The sequence below is a fragment of the Pseudoliparis swirei genome, chromosome 10, assembly GCF_029220125.1.
Source record: "Pseudoliparis swirei isolate HS2019 ecotype Mariana Trench chromosome 10, NWPU_hadal_v1, whole genome shotgun sequence".
Classification (NCBI taxonomy): Eukaryota; Metazoa; Chordata; class Actinopteri; order Perciformes; family Liparidae; genus Pseudoliparis; species Pseudoliparis swirei.
In genome coordinates, this window is record NC_079397.1 from 6,253,615 (window position 1) to 6,270,850 (window position 17,236).

The following is a 17,236-nucleotide window of genomic DNA, read 5'->3' on the forward strand; positions in this document are numbered from 1 at the left end:
AGTGTTGGAGTGTTGCTGTCAATATGTATAGCGCTGTTTTAAGGTATGCATACTTGGTTAATAGCGATTAAAATCACGACCACTCTATTTAAATAGTACACACAACTCTTAAACTACTTTTGCAGTACTGCCTCAATTTGTTTGCAACTGGGACACGCATGTTAAAGAAAATCAGTGCACTATTGTTTAGTTGTAAATAATCCAGAGCGTTTGTGTGCACAGAAGAGTGGTTGCGAAACAGCGACGCCGCCGATGACGTCACCCGGAAGTAGGGTTCGCTCGTTCACTAGCGCACTAAGCTAACGTTACCTCGTATCGTATGCCACTGGAAGACATGGGGGCTCTGTCTCTCAGCCATTACTGACTGCGGTGCAGCGGAGAGCCAGTGAATAATAAGACATACAAGAGAGTCCACTTTATATCGAGGTATGTAGCCGGAGGGTCTCCGACTGTCGCGTTGATGACTAACGTCACTGTCTACTTTGCGCATTGTTGAGGAAGATAGCTTGGGTATGGTAGCTACCGTGGTATGTTTGGGTCAAAAAGTATTTCGTGGTAGCCAGCAGACCGCCACGATGATGTCAGCCTTCTGGAGACCGACATGTGAGTGTAAAACAAGGACTGGGAAGCTCGCTGTTAGACGAACGTGTCCCATTGCTGTGCTAGTTGTGGATGTGTGTGCGCGCGCAGGCAATCAACGCGCTTCATGTAGCTAACGTCAGGCTGTTTGACAGTCACGCCGAGCAGCAAATGCACCATCTAAATGCTCCCGGCCGACGTTATGATGGTTGCGTGGCTTCCCACGACGAGTCTGTCTGAGCGCAACTATGTGAGAGATTATATCGATAAACTGTGTGGTCTCAAAAGGCTGCTCTCAGTTCACCTCCGTCAACCGGCTCATGACGCTGACGGATTGTTGTGAGTTCGTGACGTGCAAGAGGTGCCATGGTAAAAAAAAAAAAAAACGCCACAGCGGTGATCTTGAGCAAATGTATCGCTCTACCTGTTGCAAATGAAACACGTTAAACAGCCTATATAATACTATTATGTATTTTTATTGTTAGGCCTATTGCTATCTATAGATTTGCGTTTGGTATCTTGTGTGACTGTTTGCACTCAGGCCATCTGTCCATCACAGAGTAAACTAGAACGGGCACTCGGTAGAGCGCATACCTTCGTATATCACATGATTGGGCATTGAATTATGAACATTTTGGCATTAGTTGCATACCAATTGGACAAAAATGTATCGTGCTATGGTAAAAAAAAAGATTTTGACCTTTCCATGACCTTGACCTTTGACCCGATTGATCCCAAAATCTAATCAAATGGTCCCCGGATAATAACCAATCATCCCACCAAATTGCATGCGATTCGGTTCAATACTTTTTGAGTTTTGCGAATAACACGCATACAAATAAATAAATACACGGCGATCAAAACATAACCTTCCGGCATTTTCAATGCGAAGGTAATAATGAGCACTGCCACGGTGATTATACCGCACTGGTGTGATTCTCTTGCAGTTGAGTTCTTCATCTGCCTGTATTGCAGGTTTGGCTCATGTAGACCTGGCTGTTGTACCAAATGAGGAGGGGGCTGAGTGATTGACACCATACACATTCACAAAGCATCAGATTGAGCTATGCTTATTGATGGATTTCATATTCCTGTGACATTTGCCGTGGATGCATGCGTGACTGGGCTTGAGTGAAGTGCTGTGTAGCGGGCAACCGATTTATCCTTCAAATTTGGATTAAAATTGATTTAGCTTGGATCCATTTATACTCTAGTTATTTTTTTTTATCCGGGAACCTATAAGGAATGAATTATGCATACTGCATCTTGTGCATCTCAATTCAGCCTCGTTGCAGTGAAATAGACATCAAAGTGCTCGGAGCCCACTTAAAACCCAGAAGAAACTGTTCACGTGAAGATAAATTAGCAATATAGCTGTCAGCCATGTTCCTTTTTTTTGTCGGACTTCCTGTTGCCTAACATGCTTTCAAGTCAATCTGAAGTATTTTGAAAGGGAGTCTTAATGTGGTGTGAGTCGTGTTTTATTTCGGGGGACAGTTTGGTGCATATTCTCCTCAGCCAGCACAGGCAGGATGCCGGTGGGCACTTTGATGTGCAAATGTTCAAGCCGGTGCATCGGAGTGCACGTCAAAAAGGTTTGTTGAACGGGTTTTGCTTAACTCGAAAGACTTACGCGCCAAATTGCAAACTGCCGTTGTTTTGACATTTGACTGTCTGGTTCAGAAACCGTATTCATCTTTCTCACCTGTCCTGGGTGGTTCGTGATCCACCTCTCCCTTCAGCTGCCAGGTCAGGCGCGAACATGGAGTCTATGCTGAACAAGCTAAAAAGCACCGTCACCAAGGTGACGGCGGATGTCACCAGCGCTGTCATGGGAAACCCCGTGACACGGGAGTTTGAGGTCGGACGACATATTGCCAGCGGGGGTCCTGGCTTGTGCTGGAGGATCTACAATGGCACCAAGAAGTCAACGAAACAGGTTTGCGTGTTCACGTCCTCCCAATAACCCGACCCGCTCGCAATTCATAAAAGTTTAACTCGAAGTGATCGTGCTGTCGTTGACATCAACACCCGGAGATGACACGGGGCTCCATGAAGCTAATGTCGGTACCTTGTGGTTTGTCTTCGACCCTCCAGGAAGTAGCGGTGTTTGTGTTTGATAAGAAGACGATAGATAAGTATCAGAAATTCGAGAAGGACCAAATCGTTGATTCGCTGAAAAAAGGAGTGCAACAACTGACCAGACTGCGTCACCCGCGTCTCCTGACGGTGCAGCATCCTCTTGAAGAGTCTCGGTAATTAACACACACACACACACACACACACACACACACACACACACACACACACACACACTGGTATCAAGGGCAAAATGAAGGAGCTACTGCTTAAAGGGGGAGGGGGGGGGCTTTGGCATTCAAGGGGAACGTTACATAACCAATGTATTTGTCTGCCTGGCTCTGTTTGTGCATATATGAGCCGAAGCTCGTCCTGATCAAAAGACTCCGTCGACAGAGCCCTGATTAATTAATGGCCCCCGAGGCTGCCATCAGGTCGAGGCGGTCATGCGCTTACTTTCTTTTTACCGTTTTGTCTTTATTAAACTTCCAGCCAGGCAAGTGCTGAATTTAAAATAATTTCTCTCGCTCTGTTTTTGTCTTTGCTCGCGTTGCTTTTTGTCTCTTCTCTGTTCAAGAAGAATTCAACATAAAAAAAAAAGAAGCTTTTGACATTATTTTTTTTATGATACCGACGTTATCTCTGTACGTGGCCCTCAGGGACTGCGTGGCGTTCTGTACGGAGCCGGTCTTTGCCAGTCTGGCCAACGTTCTGGGCCAGTGGGACAACCTGCCCAGCCCCGTGCCCACCGACATCAAGGAGTACAAACTCTACGACGTGGAGACCAAGTATGGCTTGCTACAGGTAAGAGGGCAGCTTGGGTTATTTTTGTATTAGTGATTTTTTTTCCCATTATTTGCTGTGTAATAATGTCTGTACATCATTAACCCCAATACACACCCTGTGCACTGTCCACCTGTCAGATGGATGCTAAATCATTTTTCAATGCAAACTTGTCTGTTTGTTTTTATTGAGCCCACTAAATGTTAGTGGTCTGGTAGGTTTAAGTCTCGAAGTCCAATATGTATTCATTTTCTATTCTCAAAGCCCGTTGAACCAGATCCATCTCAGGACTCACCTTTCAGTGGTATGCTGTTTTACCAACATATTCATTGTTTGTGTCTTTCTCACCTTCATCTACATTGGTTAACATTTCAGTTTTCTTCTTGACTGAAGTATGTCTGCAGCTTTTTTATGTCCACGTCCTCCTACTCCTTCAACAAAATCCTGGTTAAATGATTTGAGGCGCACCAAGTCAGTATTTTTTGTCTGAAAATAAATTCAACCGTGTGATAAATCAATCATGTTTGCACACCGGTGATGAAACTTCCATTTCTCATTCAAGTTTTAAGAACAGGGTCGATTTTGGAGTTATTGGAAATGTTTCAATCCCACCACAAGAATCTTAATTCTACAAATTGTATAATGCTATTGATATTAGTGCCGTCTGATCTTTCTTTACACCTGTGCAGAGAAATATCTGGATGATTCTGTCCAACCCGATACTGAAGGGACACAATTTATAGAAAATGCCTCCAATGTCTAACATAGCAACCGTGAAACAATCCTCTCGTCATTGCAGAATCTTTTTCACCCTTCCGTATCAAAACTCGACACTTATTTATTTTTCTCCTTTCAGATCTCGGAGGGTTTGACCTTTCTCCACGGCGGGGTGAAAATGGTCCACGGCAACTTGTCTCCAGAAAACATCATCCTCAACAAGAGCGGATCCTGGAAGATCATGGGCTTTGACTTCAGCATCTCCACCACCAACCCCTCCGATATTGAGGTGTGTTTGCAGACTGTTTGCTACTTTCAGTTCAGCCCGTCTTCAATGAGCTCTCCCACAGTACCACGTCTTCATATTCTCACGCCGTCTCCCCCTCTTCAGCCGAAGTACACGTGTAAAGAGTGGGAGCCCAACCTCCCGCCGCTGTGCCTCCCCAACCCCGAGTACCTGGCCCCGGAGTACATCCTGTCCGTCAGCTGTGACTCCGCCTCCGACATGTACTCACTGGGCGTGGTCATGCACGCCGTCTTCAACGAGGGCAAGCCTGTTTTCCAAGTCAACAAGCATGACATATTCAAGAGCTTCAGCAGGCAGCTGGACCAGGTGGGTGGAGGTGTGGCCTACGTGAGAGCGAGCGTGACGAATGACTGGAGAGACAAAGGGCCAAAACAAATGTCTCCGAAAATTATAGAACGACAACACAGGGCCATGCAAATACTTTCTTGACACGCATGCTTATTGTTTTTTTACCTCTTCCCATGCTCGCCTCTGCTCAGATTCGTGTCGTCGTCCAGTTCTTAGTGCAGGCGGACGTCTTTTGATTTGATTAGTTTTTTACTTCTCAAACTTATTCTCCTCTCCTCTGCCATGCTTCCTATCTCTTTTAATTGTAGCTGAGCAGCATAAGTCCAGCAGTGTTGAACAAAATCCCCGAGGAGGTCAGGGAGCACGTCAAAATGCTGCTCAGCATCACACCCAACGTCCGACCGGACGCAGACCAGATGACCAAGGTTTGAATCTGCGTGACGCGCATGAAGAGACACGAGCAGCGGCTCATTTTCACGGTCTGCGACAAAGAATTAACATTATTATTCAATATTTTTTTCCTTCAGATTCCATTCTTTGACGACGTGGGCGCTGTAACCCTGCAGTACTTTGACTCCCTCTTCCAGAGGGACAACCTTCAGAAGTCCCAGTTCTACAAAAGCCTCCCCAAAATCCTGCCAAAACTACCCAAGGTACGTATAAGAAATGAGATGTTCTTCATTAGAGTGAGCTAAACCGTTAAAATAAGAGAGCAGGTGACTTTTTTTTGTTGCTCCGCGCCGGCATCGGAGCTCTGCGTCGCGCGAGACGGAGAGCCGAGAAGGGTTAACGCGACACGTAGAGACAGAAATGACATGCTGTCGTGTAGAGACGATCAACAACACACGGCTGTTTAGTTTAATAAAAGAACAAAGACGTCTTTAAGAAAAGGGCCCTTCAATTACTTCTGCTGTAATCTGGCGTGATAGAGAAAATTACAGGGGGGTGGGCCGAGATTTTTTTTTTCCAACTAAAAATTGTCTGGGAGCCATATGCCGTCACCGGAAGAGCCATATATGGCTCGCGAGCCATAGGTTCCCGACCCCTGGTGTAATTTCTTCTTCTTCTTCTTCTTCTTCTTCCTCTCCTCCTTCTTATTTTGACCTCTTCTCCTTCTTCCCCCTCCTTCTTCTTCTTCCCCCCCTCCCCCTCCTTCTTCTTCTTCTTCCTCCCTCTCCTCCTTCTTATTTTTACCTCTTCTTCTCCTTCTTCCCCCTCCTCCTTCTTCTTCTTCTCCCCCTCCTCCTCCCCCCCTTCTTCTTCTTCTTTCCCTCAGAGAGTGGTGGTGTACCGCATCTTGCCGGCTCTGATCTCCGAGTTCGTCAACCCGGACATGGTGCCCTTCGTGCTGCCCAACGTGCTGCTGATCGCGGAGGAGTGCACCAAGGAGGAGTACGTCCGCCTCATCATGCCGGACCTCACGCCCATCTTCAAGCAGCAGGAGCCCATTCAGGTAGACGCCCGCGTCCAGCTTTCAACAGCTCCACCCCACTGGTGTAGTCTGAGCATGCGCTGGTGAGCTAGACGTAACGACATTCACTCGGGTGATGTGCTCGCAGTAAAGTGGGATTCCCCTCTTTTTAAGCTTTGCATGGCATTTTCTCCCTTTTGACGTTTTGTGCGTTATTATATTTTAGAGTATGTAAATATGCCTAAACAGCATGCTCTGTTTTTTTATTTTGTTCTGCCTCTTCATCAAGACTTGTCTCTCTCTCTCTCTCTGTATTTTTCTTCCCATGCTTCTTCAGGCTAGTAACATGGTGAGTGGTCTCTGCTGTGAATATGAGCTAGTTTAGTGTTGTCTGTAGAGCTAGACGCTACACCGAGAGCACCGTCTCACCGCTACATTCCACTTACTACTTTAACCATTTGGAGAACATGGCATCAGGCGTTGGACCCTTGTATTCCTAACTGCCCCCCCCCCCCCCCCCCATGCTGTGCAGATCCTGCTGATATTCCTGCAGAAGATGGACCTCCTGTTGACCAAGACGCCCTCGGAGGACATTAAGAACAACGTGCTTCCGATGGTCTACAGAGCTCTGGAAGCCCCTTCTGTACAGATCCAGGTACAAGAGGGCAGGGTTTAAAGTCTTACTCTATATTTATATATATTAGGGCTGTCAATCGATTAAAAAAAAGTAACTAATTAATCGCACATTTTGAAATTCATTAATCGCGATTAAAAGTTTTTTTCTTCTTCTTTTTAAAGACAAAACTTCACAGAGCTGTGTTTTCAAAGAGGCTCCTACCTATAAAGTGCCAGCGAGGTATTAAATATTGTGGATGATAAATTGTTTCTTCAGTGAAACATCCAGATTAGTAAAAAAAAAAAAGTATATTTGAGACACCATTGGTCCTGTCATCTTTAACACTGAACACAGCAGAACCAGTGGCCTTGGTAACTGATTTACTGAGTGTTCATTGGTTGTTTTTTTCGCTAAATGTTGACAGACAAACGGATTGACAAATCACAGTGAAGGCTTCATGTGACGAGTTATTTCCGCGCCGCGTCACCCGACACGTCGCCCCTCCGTTCCTCTGTGTATCAGAGGGGGAGACGGGAGGAAGGAGGAGCAGGAGGAAACCCGACTGATTCATCCACGAGTTAAACTGATTTCTGCTCCTTATTTTCGCGGAGAAATAATTGTTTTAAAAACGGAAACAGTGTTAAACCGTACTGCCGCGGTTTGACATTCAGAGGAGTGTAAAAACTTCAACGCACACCGGAAGTAAACAAAGTTGCGTTAATTGCGTTAAAATATTTTAGTGCGTTAACGCCGCCAAATTAATCGCATAGATTAACGCGTTAATGCTGACAGCCCTAATATATATATAAATAGATGTCATATTTAAAACCGTCTTATCTCTGCAGGAGCTGTGCCTGAACATCATCCCGACGTTTGCCAACCTGATTGACTACCCGTCCATAAAGAACTCCCTCATCCCTCGAGTCAAGTCCGCCTGCCTGCAGACCTCTTCGCTTGCTGTGAGTCTCCATCGTCTTCAGCTTTTTTTTGTCTCTACTTTTATCCTTTTCCTTCTTGTAACTTTTACCGACTGAAATGCTTCCCGATGTATCCTGAATGTTTCTACGCGCGCATCTTCCACTGCCGCTGTGCAGGTCCGCGTCAACTCTCTGGTGTGCCTGGGGAAGATTCTGGAATATCTGGACAAGTGGTTTGTCCTCGAAGATATCCTGCCCTTCCTGCAACAGATCCCCTCCAGAGAACCGGCGGTGCTCATGGGCATTCTGGGTAAAGACGGCGGACGCGCTCGGCTTCCTACTCCATGCGGTTCAAACACCTGAGGATCGCTTATTTGACTTTTGCCACTCCCCCAACTTTAGGAATCTATAAGTGCACCTTCAGCCACAAGAAGTTGGGCATCCCCAAAGACCACCTGGCCACCAAGACCCTGCCCCACCTCGTCTCTCTTAGTATCGACAACAACCTCAACCTGAACCAGGTACCACACAGACAAGCGCACATGCGTACTTTCACATTTTATTCACCTGCAAATCTTTTAAAAATACACATCACATGTCTTTAAATCCTCCTGTTTGAGTTCTCATCTCTGTATTATTTGATATTCCCCAGTTTAACTCCTTCATGGCGGTGATCCGGGACATGCTGAGTCGCATGGAGGCTGAACACAAGACCAAGTTGGAGCAGCTGCACGCCATGCAGGAGCAGCAGAGGTGCCTTTTTAAATTACTTTTACACAATTTGCATTCTCTCTGTGACTAAATATGCAATGATGATACATATACGTGTGTGTTTTATACACATACGCTATAACATCTTAATAGCATTTGATACCTACCGGCCACATGAATATGATAACCGGGCTTCTTTTCACTCTCTGATGTTGGTCTTTGTGTGTCTTCTAACAGGAGTATAAACATCTCAAACCCAGGGGGCCCGTCAGAGAAGACCCCGAGCCCCCCCAGCAGTAGAAACCAGGTGAGAGGTCGATTGTGTGACCTATTGGGTTCATTTACAGTGCTGTGTGAAGAGGGAACTGTTCTGTTTGACCTCTCTGGGCTGCAGTGAATCTATTTGGACGTTTCTTTCCTTCAGATTGATGATATGTTCGGCAGCTCGGGGGTTAACGGGAAGGAGAATGGATCTGCAGCCCCACAGCCGAATAGAGTATGGAAACAATCCCGAACCTCAAAGACGCACATCTTCACCTTTTTTGTCCATTCAGCATGTATCCAATTTGTTCTCCTCCTCTTCCTCCCTAGATGTCCCTGACTCTGGAGGAGAAGCAGCGATTGGCTAAGGAGCAGGAGCAGGCAGCCAAGCTGAGGAACCAGCAGCCGTTGGCGCCGCAGAGTATCAGACCGGCCAGCGCCGCCAACACAAAGGTAACGCCTGGAAACGGCCGCGTCCGCGACCGCCGCGGCTCGCTCTGACGACGCTCGTCCCGTGTTTTCTTTTTTCCGCCGCAGACGAAGGATCTGACGAGCAGCCTGCTCAACAGCATGACGTCTCTGACCAGCCTGTCCCTGGGCAACGCGGCGCTCGCCGCCCCCATGCAGGGCGCCGCCGTCTCCACCTTCCCCTCCTCCGGCGCCATGATGGGCGCCGACCCGGTCTCCAACGGCTTCAACCCGCCCATGGGCTTCCAGGCCGGCGGCATGGGGATGGGCATGCGGCCCACGGGCCCGGGCCTCTATGGCGGGATGGCCACCGCCACCAGCACCCCCAACTTCGGAGCCCTCGCCCAGAGCCAAGGACCCGTCGGGCACGCCAATAAAGCCCCCCCCGACCTGTCGGCGCTGGACAGTCTTTTCACCCCCAACCAGACCAAAGTCACCCTCAGCCAAATGGGTCCGAAGGCTCCACCGGGCGGCGGCGGCCCGTGGCTCAGTCAGTACGGCGCCGGCCCGAACGCTCAGACTCCGATGCAGGGCGCGCCGCCGGGGGGGATGGGAGGAGCGCCCAGCGGCTTCGGGATGCAGGCCAACCCTTTTTTCAGCCCGCAGAACTTTTCTCAAGCCGCCGCCGCCGCCCCCAACCACAGTGGAGTTAAACAGAGTACGTCCGTCAACAATGATCTCAAAGACTTGTTCGGCTAAATAAGAAGAAAAAATTGACAACAGAATATATGAAAGGTGCCAGGTTGGGTTTGTTTTAATGACGTTGGGCAGAAGAGCCGCGGCGCTGGTTGAATGTTCCCATCCTTCCCGAGGGCGTCGCCGTCTCTATTTTTTAATACGACCTGGTATCACTTCTGACTCTCACTCTCCGCTGGCGTGTTGACCGGCACCTGAATTCCATTTCTACTTGACCAGACGGGATGAAAAGGTGGAGGCGGGAACTTCTTCCTCTCCGCTGTGTCCTTTCCATGCTGAAAGGATTATCCTACCGTTTTGTACGTGACGTTCTTTGGGAATGTCCAAATGTCGTCGGGTGGAGATGAATCCCGACTCGCGAGATATTCAGGAAGGTTTGGTGTTCGTATCATGAGCGAGTTTCACTTCCTGGACCAGTTGCATCAGAATCACTCACCAACCCCCCCCCCCCCGAAAAATAGGCAGAACAAAGAAGGGTCGCTCCCGCTGGACGCTCCGACGGGACGCTCCTCGGGACGCCTCCGACGCCCTCCGGTCGCTCCGGACGCCTCGACGGTCGCTTACGGACGCCTCGGTCGCCTCGGTCGCTCCTCCGACGCCTCAGGGACGCTCCTCCGGGACGCTCCTCAGGGACGCTCCTCCGGTCGCCTCGGGTCGCTCCGGTCGCTCCTCCGGGTCGCTCCGGGTCGCTCTACGGTCGCCTCCGGGTCGCTCCTCCGGGTCGCTCCTCCGGGTCGCTCTTACGGGTCGCTCTTACGGGTCGCTCCTCCGGGTCGCTCCTCCGGGTCGCTCTTACGGGTCGCTCCGGGTCGCTCTTACGGGTCGCTCCTCCGGGTCGCTCCTCCGGGTCGCTCCTCCGGGTCGCTCTTACGGGTCGCTCCTCCGGGTCGCTCCTCCGGGTCGCTCCTCCGGGTCGCTCCTCCGGGTCGCTCCTCCGGTCGCTCCTACGGTCGCTCTCGGGTCGCTCCTACGGTCGCCTCACGGGTCGCTCCTCCGGGTCGCTCCTCCGGGTCGCTCCTCCGGGTCGCTCCTCCGGGTCGCTCCTCCGGGACGCTCCTCCTCCGGTCATCTTTTATAGTGTTTTCTTTTTCATTCTTTCATCATCGGGTTCTGAGGCTGCAAATCGTGCTCTTCTTTTTCTAATTTTTCTTCTTCTTTTCTCTAATCTGACATTAAAGCGTGTTGAAAAGGGGAGGAGTTATCTTAGTCTGGCCTCAGGGGGTTGGCGATCCGCTCACCTCTTGTCAGTGTGTGTGTGAATGCAGTATGAATGATTCATCAGTGTTTTATGGTGGAATCCGATGTGTGAAGTGGTTTTTACAGCAAGGCGATGAACATGCACCGCTCACATGGGACGAGACAGACGGGCATCTCATCAAGTATTAATATTTTCCGATTTAATCATGTTACTAACCGTGACCACGAGAGATCTAAAGTTAGATTTTTAGCATCTTTTTCGACAAATGTCATACAACGACAAAGATTATCACAATATATTTTGATTTCTGCACTTTTTAAGCTGTCTGGCGACATACGAGTATGAAGTGTAAATATATAGTTATTTAAAGATTGATTGCTCTGTGAGGGGATTGTTTTTGTGTTTTTGTACGTCTTCGTGATAACAGTTAAGAGGCCTTAGATGAGTCGTGTGCAATAATCCCTCCTGGTCGTTAAGGGCGAGCGTCGATCGGCTCGACGCGTCCTTTAACTTCATCGCCACCGACCTCCAATAATCACGCAGCAGAACGTTAATGTCTAATCATTTGAAATCTTACATCTTTGAAAGAGAAGCGCATCATTTTGGGGTTGTTGGATGCGCCCCGGCCCCACTGGAGCTCCAAAAGAGAAAAGTCAAAGCTTATTCTTCTACGAGACTGTTTGTCCTGTCGATGTACGTGTAGTGTGGCCCGTGTGTGTGTGTTGTGTGTGTGTGTGTGTCGAGGCGCTGGTTCAATGAAAACCTGTACATATAAAGGACAGTACACAATCTAAAGCCCTGGACGGTGGTCGTTATTCGCGTGCTTGAGAACACGTCCGACAGCGGGAGAGAGGATGACGAGGCAGGATGAGCCAACACGTGGAGATTCACATCGAATTAGTCGGCAGTATTTAATAAAACATCAACGTTAACCCAGGGCTCTCAAGTGTCACGCATTTCGGTCTTACGTCACGCACTCCCGCCACACATCGTATTTCTCACGCTGAAAAAAACTCGGCTATTTAATGTTTTAATGTGCCGCAGCGCGCCAACATGAGCTGGCCGCACTGCCCTCCCCGTGGAGGAATCAAGCGCTCCCCTGGAGTTCTGCTGTGAGGAGCCACTTATCAGCCAATCCAAAAAAAGAAATGGGCTACACAATAGCCAATCAGAAAAAAAACCGTATCTGTTGTATCTGGGTAAGATTTAATCCAGCAACCAATGAAAATAAAGCATCCTGGAATTGCGCGCGACTAGCCATCGGGGGTCTGTGGGGAAATAATTCCGCTATGTAGGATTCTGGAGCCGCCCGATCCGGGGCGGATGTACTTCGACCTGCTTTCTGGCAGTGATTACGCAATGTCATATAGTGCCACTCCACGCTCGCAGCTCCAGTATAAGGGTAGCTTTTTTTATGTAGCTTTTTGGTGTTGTCAACAATATCGTATTCGATCACACGTACTCCACATTCAAACATTTAGAAAACAACGTATATAGGCTGAAAACGCGATCGATATTTATATAAACTAAATGTCATTCTTTTGGTTATGTTGTAACAATTCGCCCTTAGCAACTCAATCAAGGGGAAAATGTACAATACGCTTGTGTCTGTCTGCCTGTCTCACACTTAATGGCTAAAAAAAGGGAATGGGCGGATCTGCGAATTCTGGTGTTAACTCTCTGCTCAAATGGTCGTAAAAGAAAAACAGTCGATATGCGGAAACCCAAATGTTATTATATTAAATCAAATTCAATGCATCTGCAAGCCCCCAAAATGAACATACACTACAAACAATCAAACCCACTCAAAACGAAGTATAATCCCCGGATCCCGACAGTCCCCAAACTACATAATGGGGCTTTAAGAGAGGTATCTTGACAAAAGGTAAACATTACACGTGCTCTGACAGCGAGAGAGTATTCATGACTCATCACATTTTCAGGTGCATTTCAATAAGCACTTATATGAATCTTTGGTTTCAAGGTAAACTAGATGTGAAGGACATTTCCCCAATAATTCGTTATTTTCCCATAATTTAACAATGTACTATAAAGATTATATTTATATATGATTATATATAGAGATATTATAAATAGATTATATGTATATATATTATATAGATATATATATTAAATCTATCTATATATATAGATTATTGTGGTGGAAATAAGTGTTCCTTTTTCCGCCGACAATTATATCTATATATATATCTTGTGTTGCCTTTTGGGTTAATTAAACGGGACATTTAAATATGTACTTAATGGATTTTACATTTATATATATACACACATTTAAAAAAAATCTACATAATATATATATACACTTTTTTTTTATAGTCCCTCGCTAGTTCGAGATATTAAGATGTTAAATCCATTAAGTACATATATATTAATAATATCTTTAAATGTCTCATGTTTGTCTCCCAAAAAGCAACGAGATGAGGAAGCTTGTGAAAAACCGAACTGAATCGTTCCAGTTTGAGAGACGTCCTGAGACGGGCCCTGAGGCCATCGTGAGGGTCAACATTGTGTTGACCTCCGACCTTCGACCCGTCTGTCGTCTGTCACTGCTGAAGTCGTCGCACTGATCTGGTGGTGCTGGTGGACATGTTCTTCTGACTCATGGCTGCAAAGGAAAAGACTTTTAGTAAATCTGGACTTGATCGACATATTGATCCATCGGTCTGGAGATGTTGCAGCTCACCTGAGAGGTCCAGCTCATAGCCGTAGCTGTTGGTGGTGAACTTCACGGTGCCCGACGGGTTCTGTTGGTACTGGAGCTCGATGTCCTGACTGGAGACGCTGCTTCCTTTGGAATAATCTTTCCAAAGTCCATCGATATCTTGAAATTGCCATCGTGGCCCTGCGCCCGAGCTGAAGAACACACAAATAGACATAACACCAGTCCAGATGTACATGAACATGAAAACAAAAAGAGTCACAAGGAATTTTCAAATGAAAGTGGTTTACGGGATTTTGTTTTTCCCTTAAAAATTATCTGCAAACAACTGATCATCTTTCATGATATTTAAAATTGTAAATTTAAGGGGGAATTCATGTACCCCTTAGGCATAACTTCATTTCTTATAATGGGGGTTTTCAAATGAAGGGGGTTTGGTATGTTTTCGGGGCTAAATGAAGCATCGGTCCGTGTTATTTGAGGGGAAATGTTCCTCCTGACCTGCTGCGTGGACTCGCAGCGGCGGCGGTCCTCCTCGCCGCTCTTTCAGTCCCGAAGACGTGGTTGACTTGACACATTCCTGTGATGAACACAGAGTTTAAACAGCGATCGGTACTGCCGTTACGTTCCAGTGGCGTCGCGTTTCCCTTACGTGAAAAGTCCAGCGTGTACGAGCTGCTCCCGATCTGGAAGTGCAGCCGGCCTTGTGGACTCTGCTGGAATTGTGTCTCGATGGCGGCGCTGTCAAAAGAAGAAATCTACACACAAACACAAATAAATCAACTGAATAAAGGACGAAATGCATCTAGATAAGATACAGATTTCAAAAATATCTTTAAAAAAAGCAGATGTAACAACGTTAAAAAAGTTTCTGGCTGAACGTTGAATGAAAACATTTCTCTTTTTAAATTTATTATTATTTCCAACTTCCTGCCACAGCCACCGGAGGTTCGATGCCCCGCTTACATGCGCTTCGTATTCTGTCCATTTCCCCTCGTCTCCCATGAACTCCCACGTGAAGCCTCCGTCAGGGAGCTGGGAGGAGGAAACTGAACTGAAAAAATAAAATAAAATCTTTATTCAGGATGCAAGCCGTGAACGTTTTACACACAAAAAAAACGATCCTCCAGATGAGAAGTCTCACCTTCCCGTGTTGGAAGTGAATTTAGGACGTTTTCGCACATTCCTGCGCAGCCCTGTGGCGCAGTTTGTTTGTGTCATGGCTGCAAAAACAAAGAACACATCGGTTGGATTTTGGTGCGTTAAGACACGTTCATAGACGTGAACAGGCGGCGTGAAAAGGAATATCACCCACTGGAGAAGTCCAGCGTGTAGCCCGTCGAGCCCACCGTGAAGTTGAAGGTTCCCCGAGGGTTCAGGGCGAACTGACGCTGGACGTCTCCGCTGCTGACCGAGGAGGAGGACGACGTGCCGGAGCTCTGAGGACGAAGAGGAGGAGAGAGGACGCTCGAGAGTGTGAAAACCCAGGGAGTTCATCATCGTGGGGCCGATGCTCGAGGTGTCCCTCACCGTGGATCCATATTCACGCCACAGCCGGTCGTCTCGGAAGTACCAGCCGACGTCCTCCGTCTGGCCCGGAGGGAGGAGGCGGAGCCTCTGGACCCCGACACCTGCAGTCTGAGTCTCTAACTTATCAAAGTCGATGTTCACCTGCCTGTGGAGACGCACGTGAATATGAAGCGTGACGTTTTTATTGCACCAAAACAGAACCCGTCTGTAAGGTTCTGTGTGTACTCTGTCTTCTCTGTCTACTGTGTCTTCTCGGTGTCTACTGTGTCTCCTTGATTGTGTCATTCCCTGCACCTGCCCTCAGCCACTCGTCTCGTTAATGTCTCATGTCATACACCTGTTTCCCTGTCGTACACCTGTTTTCCCCCCTATATATTGTGCCACTCTTTCCCTTGTCTGTTGCGGGATTGTTGTCTTTTTTCTGTCGTCCTGTGTTTACCTGATCCTGCCTGTTTCGACCCTGCCTGCCTGCCCTGGACTCCTCTGCCTGCCCCTTTTTGGACTTTGTTGGTTTTCATGTGGGAGTTTTTGCCTCATTAAAGAGCGCCTTTTGTTAAATCTACACTGACTCCTCAAATTCTTCTGCGCATGAGCTCCTGCACCTCGCTACCTGTGACGTAGCCGTGACACCGTCCATCCGAGAGCGATATCGGTGTTATTCATTTTCTGAATATCGGTATTTGTCACCATCCTCGGCTTCAACTGACACGTTTATTCCCTTAATTAACTAAATGCTATTGTTGTCATTTGTCCAATAAATGAAAAACAAACATAAATCAGATTGCCACTGGGTTTGTGGTTTACACAACGACAAAGAAATTAACTTTACTAAAAACTATCAAAAGAAAAAGCTATCCTAATATATCAGATACCCTAAATAATTAAACAATACCACTTGTGAATAAAATAACTAAATACTAATATCAAATAAATAGCTCCTACAACTATACAGCTACAAACTTAAAATGGCTTAAAAGTGTCAGAATCCGCTCTGGGTCAAAGCTCATCTTCCACTTTCCTTCCAAATATTATTTAGTGCTTCCCAAATAAAATATCTGAACACAGAGACACATTTTCTGTGATTGTCATCAAATGTACAAACTTTGAGGAGAAGTTAAATGTCTTTTCTTTCTGTTTTTGGCCAGAAACACACTGACCTGTGCAGGATGTGGATGCGGATCCCTTTGGCTCCGGGCTGGCAGTAGTGGGTCTCGATCACGTGGTCGTTGGCGATCGGCTGCCACTGACCTCCTGTTGACAGCTGCCACTCATAATGTTTCCCGTTGGCTGTAAAAAGAAATAATATGGGGGCTTATTATGCATGTATGTCTTTTCTTAATTTAACAAATGGATAAGCATAGAAGACAGTTTTAATATTTTACACTAAGTCTTTATTTCTTTACTGTCTGGTACAGGTGTTGAGTCAAAGAAAGAAGTTCGGCCTGACGGAGACCTGCCTGACCTGAGGGCCTCCATGTTTGTAGAGATCATAAAACTAAATAAGGAAGTTCATGACATCATGTCCAAAGAATAACCACGTCATAAATCTGTTCTGAAGTCTCAATCTCGTACTTTTTACAGTCATATTTAATTCTTTAACTTCCGATTTAACGCACTGTAAGTCAGAGTCAGCTGAAGGGCTGGATGCGCACATCCGGGTACAAAGAACAGAGAGATTAAAACCTCAAACCGACCTGGAGTGTCCTGGCTTTGGTCCATGTTGTCTCCGGAATCCTGGAAGCAACAAATACACAAAACCAGTTCACATCACAGAGACTCCGTGTTTGTGCTGAAGGGATCTCCGTGACGTGGACTCACCATGCTGCGAGGAGGACGCGCCGCGGGGGACACAGCGCGTCACGTGAGCGCAGGTCCACCGCGGAATGGTTCCGTTGGAGCCGCTTCACCCACTCTGGCTCAGGAGAGGCGTCATCTCACGAGGAGCTTGGGTTTCACTTTCGTTTCAGGGCAGCCAGGCGCGCTCACGCGCAGACG

General features: G+C 47.3%; 2 protein-coding genes across 4 annotated transcripts; one reads left to right on the top strand and one right to left on the bottom strand.

The window, feature by feature from the left end:
* The first annotated feature begins 290 nt into the window (after window positions 1–290).
* On the top strand, window positions 291–10,337 carry scyl2 (SCY1 like pseudokinase 2). Of its 3 annotated transcripts, none has more exons than XM_056425291.1 (19): window positions 291–426; window positions 2,322–2,518; window positions 2,677–2,834; window positions 3,318–3,462; window positions 4,298–4,447; window positions 4,550–4,771; window positions 5,062–5,178; window positions 5,281–5,406; window positions 6,030–6,206; window positions 6,502–6,513; window positions 6,697–6,819; window positions 7,626–7,739; window positions 7,875–8,007; window positions 8,100–8,218; window positions 8,350–8,450; window positions 8,646–8,715; window positions 8,833–8,904; window positions 9,000–9,122; window positions 9,207–10,337. In XM_056425291.1, exons 2-19 carry the CDS (start codon window positions 2,342–2,344, stop codon window positions 9,834–9,836), a joined length of 2,769 nt encoding a protein of 922 aa, XP_056281266.1. In that variant the 5' UTR covers window positions 291–426; window positions 2,322–2,341; the 3' UTR covers window positions 9,837–10,337. The 3 variants fall into 3 exon arrangements, with proteins under 3 accessions (XP_056281266.1, XP_056281264.1, XP_056281265.1); XM_056425289.1 differs by lacking the exon at window positions 291–426 and adding an exon at window positions 443–2,174; XM_056425290.1 differs by lacking the exons at window positions 291–426; window positions 6,502–6,513 and adding an exon at window positions 443–2,174.
* Window positions 10,338–12,746: 2,409 nt separating this feature from the next.
* On the bottom strand, window positions 12,747–17,170 carry si:ch211-244b2.3 (uncharacterized protein LOC557230 homolog). Its single transcript, XM_056425312.1, has 11 exons — window positions 17,060–17,170; window positions 16,936–16,975; window positions 16,399–16,528; window positions 15,242–15,386; window positions 15,027–15,150; window positions 14,856–14,934; window positions 14,678–14,765; window positions 14,364–14,469; window positions 14,213–14,291; window positions 13,736–13,905; window positions 12,747–13,657 (listed from the first exon to the last, which is right to left on the bottom strand). Exons 1-11 carry the CDS (start codon window positions 17,060–17,062, stop codon window positions 13,596–13,598), a joined length of 1,026 nt encoding a protein of 341 aa, XP_056281287.1. The 5' UTR covers window positions 17,063–17,170; the 3' UTR covers window positions 12,747–13,595.
* Window positions 17,171–17,236: the final 66 nt, after the last annotated feature.

What these genes read in the sequence shown, in the direction of transcription:
- si:ch211-244b2.3 (XM_056425312.1), bottom strand. An exon ending in GGCGTGAATATGGATCCACG is followed by an intron (nt 15,151 to 15,241) that starts GTGAGGGACACC and finishes CTTCGTCCTCAG; the next exon opens with AGCTCCGGCACGTCGTCCTC. An exon ending in GGACAGAATACGAAGCGCAT is followed by an intron (nt 14,470 to 14,677) that starts GTAAGCGGGGCA and finishes GTTTGTGTGTAG; the next exon opens with ATTTCTTCTTTTGACAGCGC.
- scyl2 (XM_056425289.1), top strand. Translation starts at nt 2,042, where the DNA reads ATGTGGTGTGAGTCGTGTTTTATTTCGGGGGACAGTTTGGTGCATATT. An exon ending in GGTGCTCATGGGCATTCTGG is followed by an intron (nt 8,008 to 8,099) that starts GTAAAGACGGCG and finishes CCCCAACTTTAG; the next exon opens with GAATCTATAAGTGCACCTTC. An exon ending in ACAACCTCAACCTGAACCAG is followed by an intron (nt 8,219 to 8,349) that starts GTACCACACAGA and finishes GATATTCCCCAG; the next exon opens with TTTAACTCCTTCATGGCGGT.